This window comes from Tupaia chinensis, unplaced genomic scaffold (assembly GCF_000334495.1).
Source record: "Tupaia chinensis unplaced genomic scaffold, TupChi_1.0 Scaffold000014_1, whole genome shotgun sequence".
NCBI classification, from domain to species: Eukaryota; Metazoa; Chordata; class Mammalia; order Scandentia; family Tupaiidae; genus Tupaia; species Tupaia belangeri.
This window is the reverse complement of record NW_006159444.1, coordinates 5,667,533-5,672,888: the sequence shown is the minus strand read 5'-3', so window position 1 is coordinate 5,672,888 and position 5,356 is coordinate 5,667,533. Positions and strand designations below refer to the sequence as shown.

The 5,356-nt window shown below is 46.5% G+C and overlaps 1 protein-coding gene across 1 annotated transcript in view; it reads left to right on the top strand.

The window, feature by feature from the left end:
• Window positions 1-5,356, top strand: part of MTHFD1L (methylenetetrahydrofolate dehydrogenase (NADP+ dependent) 1 like) — a gene marked incomplete at its 5' end in the record, with an annotated part of 230,669 nt that overhangs the window by 221,291 nt on the left and 4,022 nt on the right. Inside the window, 1 exon segment of the mRNA XM_027769896.1 lies at window positions 621-735. Within this exon segment, the coding sequence (XP_027625697.1) occupies window positions 621-710 (90 nt within the window).

Sequence of the window (5,356 nt, the reverse complement as noted above, 5' to 3'; positions counted from 1 at the left end):
TTTTTTTCCTTTTTTTTCTTTTTTTTTTTTTTTTTTTGCTAGAGGGAATGTGTGCTTACCAGAGAGGAGAAAGTACCTCCCATAGGGCATGGTCACAATACAATCCCTCTTCCTCCACTTTTCTCTTCTTTCAGGATTTTAGGCGCCCATGACTAATGTGTTTCTCAAGCCACCAAGTCTGGGACTCGAACTGTGCAGTCGGCGGTGTGGATCTGGCCTCCTTAACCAGGCTGTGCAGCCAGCCTGCACATAACTTCTTCTACAGTATATTGTTGTAGCTCTTCTTTTTATTGCTGTCTCTTACTGTACCTACCTTACAAGCTAAATTTTATCATAAGCGTGTGTGCATGGGAGAAAACATAGGATGTGCAGGGGTTTGTACCAGCAGGCTTCAGGCAGCAACTGGTGGTCCTAGAACCCGCACACCCACCGTGAATGAGGGGAGACTATTGCATTTCATTTCCATAAACAAAGACTGAAATGGCAGGTGGTGTGAACGTGTAACGGGAGCTTGTATGACGCTGTATTGAATCCCGTGGTTAATCTGCGTGCCCCACGCGTGGTGTTCAGTGTGCGCACCCAGTGACAACTGCTAACATGCCACGCTGTCTCTCCTCCAGATGAGCACCATGCCGGGACTGCCCACTCGGCCCTGCTTTTACGACATCGATCTCGACACAGAAACAGAACAAGTGAAAGGCTTGTTCTGAGAGAAGACTCAGAGGACCGAGTCAGGTAGGCTGTTGCATTTTTTATGCTTTGCTTTTCCTTCTTTCCTTCCTTTTTTTTTTCTTTTTTCTGAAATGTACTGCAGAAGTGATCTGACATGTGATGGCCTTACTTGGTTGTGACGCATTCCCACCTAATGACTGCCATGACTAGGGTCCCTTCCTGGGGGTGGCTATGAGCTGGATGGTCTTACACAGACCCTCAGGTACCTGGTCTTGAGGCCAGGAAAAAATCAAATCATACCCTCTCTGAATAGCAGTACATATAGAGCCTCTCTGGCCATAACAAAGAACCCTGTCAATTCTGGGTTCTTTTTCCAGAATTAAAACTCCTTGTTCTCTTTTCAGAATAAAAACCAATACCTGCTATAATTTTAAAAGAGCCAGCTGCTCCCTCCCTGTCACATATTTTTTTGTACCAAGTTGGAAGCATGTGTAGAGCAGTCTCGGTGTGCTCCTTTCCTGGGGCCATGATGAAGTATCACAAACTGCGTGGCCTACCCCAAGTTTATACTCCCACAGTTCTGGATGCTGGAGGTCTGAGGCCAAGGCGTTGGCTGAGTCGTGTCCCTCTGAGGCTCCTTAATTTGATCATTCTGCAAAGACCCAATTCCAAATAAGGTCACTGTCACCAGTGCCTTGGGTTAGGACTTGAACATATGTGCGACTTTGGGGGCACATAATTCAACCCACAGCATTCAACTGTGAGACAAGAGGTGCTTTAGGCTCTTCTGCCTTTGGTAAGACAAGTCAGATCATCCTACTCAGAGCCCTGAGAGCCACAGGAGGGACAGGGCCACAGAAAGGAGCCCACTTGATGGCTCAAGAGGATAGTCTTGCTTTGGAGCTGTCCTAGGCAGCCCAGGGCTGGGGACTGTGGTCTCGTTCATGTCTCCCCATCAGTCCTGCAGCCATACCTGCTGGCTTCTGTCCTAACTCTCCATCGTGAAGAAAAATGACCACACTCCTAATCCTCCTCCCTGGAAATCTCCCAGTCAGAAGTCTTAAAGATTTGGCGCTGCGCCCCCACAACCCATTCATCAGACACATCTTCTCGTCCTCACTGTATTCTCAAGATGCATCCCTTCCCACCAGACACCCCTAATTCCTTCTCACTCCCAATTTTCTTCCTTAGCCCAGAACCCCTCCCTTCTGCCAGAATCTTCTGGGCAGTCCAGGTTAGCTTGCTTGACCTAAAGACCTTATTCTCCCGTGGCCCTAAACCTAGCATTCAGGCTTCCCATTGTCATCTGTTTCACAACCAGTGGTCAACTGGGGGGAAAGATTCTTTTCTTTTCTTTTTTTTTGGTCTCTGATATTAAGACACTGAAGACCAAGACTATGATGAAAAGATGAAGAGCCATTTAAAGGAGACTTTATTATAAGAAAGCATGGACTAGTTTGTTTCAGGTCGTGTGTGTGTGTCGTATTCGGGTGGAGTTGCATGTGTATTTTGCGGAGAAGCAAGGACTGGATTAAGTTTTAGCCTCGACCACATGTTTATCTTCATTATTTTGGAAAAACCCCAGAAAATCAAATAAGGAAAACAAGTTTAAGAAAGAAACCCATAAACTTGAGCTTTGATAACAGTGTTATTTTGGTCTTTTGAACGACTGTGTGTGATGTGAATGTCTTAGATTTCCCAGCAAGACCTTGAGAAAATAACAATAGCATTCCTCTTAAACTGAAAATTGACCCCTGTCCTAAATAATCTCTCTTTTCCTGTCAAGATCCCATTCTGCTACATTTGTGCCGTTCATCATATTTCTCCAGAACAAGTTATGCACAATTCTCTCCTCTCTCTTGGATGGTATGTTTCCAGCCTTTTGGTCGATTTTCATTTGCTCTCCAAATAGGTCACACAAGCCCAATTACACCTTAATTATCACACTTAGGAATCGGGTGGTGCCGAGGGGCCTCTCCTCAGCCTTACTACGCGTGCACTTAGATCCTTTCTTTCTTCAGCTATCTATTTCCAAATCACTCCCAGGCTTTATTTAAAGATTGAGCAGGGGTTGGACCAGTCAGTGGTGGTTAAAGCAGCTGGATCCCACCTAGCCAACTCCATAGTTTGAGTCCCAGACCTGGTGACTTGAAAAACACACCGAGCACCTGTGCTCACCTGCTTAAAATCCTGAAAGGAGAATGGAGGAAAGGAGATTGCTGCGTGTCCTCTCCCCAGGGTAATCTCTCTCTCTCTCTCTCTCTCTCTCTCTCTCTCTTTATTTCTCTCTCTCCCCACCCCACTGGAGAGCACATACACCCTCTAGCAAAAACTAAAACTTAAATAAAAAAGATAAAGCAGGGGTCAGGGTCAGGGTTCTGGCCTGTGGTAATTACCTCCAGCGTGCCAGGCCCTGAGCTAAGCACGTGTAAGCACAACTCTCCCGAGGGCCGGGTTTGTCCTAAAAGCGACAGGGCCTCCAAGGACCAGTCCTCCCCTGGGGTCACTGATAGTTGGTAGCTGAGGGGTGGCCCCAGCCCATGGACTGCAGAGCTGCCTCTCCTCCCACAGCCTCCATGTGTCATTTTGCCATCCTCATCACACGTCATGCTGGTAACAACCCAATGACATAAGGTGGATTTTTCTTCAAAGCCTCAAAACCTGGCCGAGACGTGACCATCCCCCCTGGGGGGTGATTTCTCGCTTTCTATCTCTATGTCTCTCTCTGTCTGGCAAGCGCACGTGCCCTAATAGCAAAAACCTCTCCAAAAAAAACACCTGGCCGAGAGAGGCTAGCCACTTGCTCAGGTCACACAGCTAATAAACTACAAAAGCCAAGGGTCCACTCAGACCTTTTTAACTCTCTGTTTCACCCAGTCGTTTCTGCCCCAAACCTTTCTACTTCAACCTTAGGTTCAGTGAACTTTGGCTCATTCTGTAAGATGGCACAGATGGCACCAGCTATTTTAACAGACAAGGATTTAGAGATAACAAGGTTTTTTGTTTACACACATACACACACATATGTATATATATAAAAAGATGATTATTTAGGGACTAAAAGCTATGTCTTCGTCAAAATTCTTTTTAGTCAAAGTATAATAGAACTGTCTCTGACCTAAATTCTCTAGTTGAATGGCATTTCCCTCTCATTTATTCAAGGCCTCTTCTTTGTGAAACACTAAATATTGCTCTAGGCATGGGCAGTGGCTCAGAACCCATCACTTGACCCTGCTTGAACCATTAAAAATGGATCTGATATCCCAAGATAAAGCCTGTGTGGAAATCAGTCTCCGGGATTCCTCAGTATAATATGATCCAGCCAACTTTCTACTTCCTACCCATCTCACATGTAGCCATCAAGATCCATTTCTACCTCCATCCAGGGTCAGTGGCTATTAAAAATGCATACAAATCAAAATTGAAGTCTTGGATGATGTGCAGTGTGGACAGACTTGGGCATCTGAAGAGGAAATACCTGGTTGGCTGGCTTTGCTCAGGCAGGGAGCAGTGGATCGGTAGGCAGTGTCGTACGCTCAGTCACAGGGTAGCACCTTCATTTTCCTCAAGGAGGCGCTGGAGACGAGTCCCGTGGGGAGAGGACTGCCCTCGCTTGCTGACTGTGCTTCTTCCTTCCCTTTCTTCACCTTTCCTGCCTACCTCGCCCTCTAGGAAATTGTGTGAACTGACTGTGAATTTGAGATGCCAAGAAATCACCAGAATTTGAGCTCTCGCTCCTTCCCCCCAAGACTTCCCTGTCGTGCTTTCACTATTGCTAGAATAAAGGCATGATTCATTCTTTTGGCTGCCACTAAATAGAACTCGTTCAAATACGTCGTTTGTCCCAATGAAATTAATCCTACGTATTATCGTTAAGTCTTTTGTTTGAAGATGATTGCATTCAGGGGTTTGTTTCTGTTCCCCCCTTCTGGTGTTTCATTCTGAACCTTGGTCGTGCTTCTGAGTCTTAGCAGGCTTCATTCAAATGAACACACAATAAAATCTGGCAGAATCACTGAAGAATTCAGGCATGCCCTGACTTCATTCTGTTGAGCACAGTTAATAGGTAGCACAGAGTAAGTGTTATTTACCAAAGAATTGCTTTTCTCGAATTACACACTCGGAAGTACAATGCCAGCTCCTTTCCCCTAAACCGCCACGGAGGCAGACATTTTCAGTGATATTTCATGATCATAATCGTAAGTTTATTTTGCTCTCTGTGCCAGCCCCCTGTGGGCAGGGCCTGGCTGGCCCCCTGTTGTAAACCACAAGGTGGCAGAGCTCTCTGGGTAAACACCTGGGCATTTGTGATTTGAGTCTTAAAACTCTGGGTTTTCACAGAGCAGCTCAAAAATTGCTCATCGCTTCGTGCGGCAAAGGAAAGGCCCTCAGCGCATCACCGGAGGCATCCTTGGAGGTGTCTGCCTCCCCGTTTCTTTTTCTTTTCTTTTTTTTTTTTGGACAAGGTTTTTGCTATGGGGTGTGTGCACTTGCCAGAAAGACAGAGAGAAAGGGACCATCAGTAGTGTAATGGCTATGTCGCTGTATTCCCACGTAGTCAACCACAGTTCGAGTCCCGAACCCGGGGACTTAAACTCACGCCGGGCACGTGTGCGTGCATGCCCAAGATCCCGAGAGGAGAATGGAGGAGAAGGGATTGTGACATGGCCATCCCCCGGGGGGG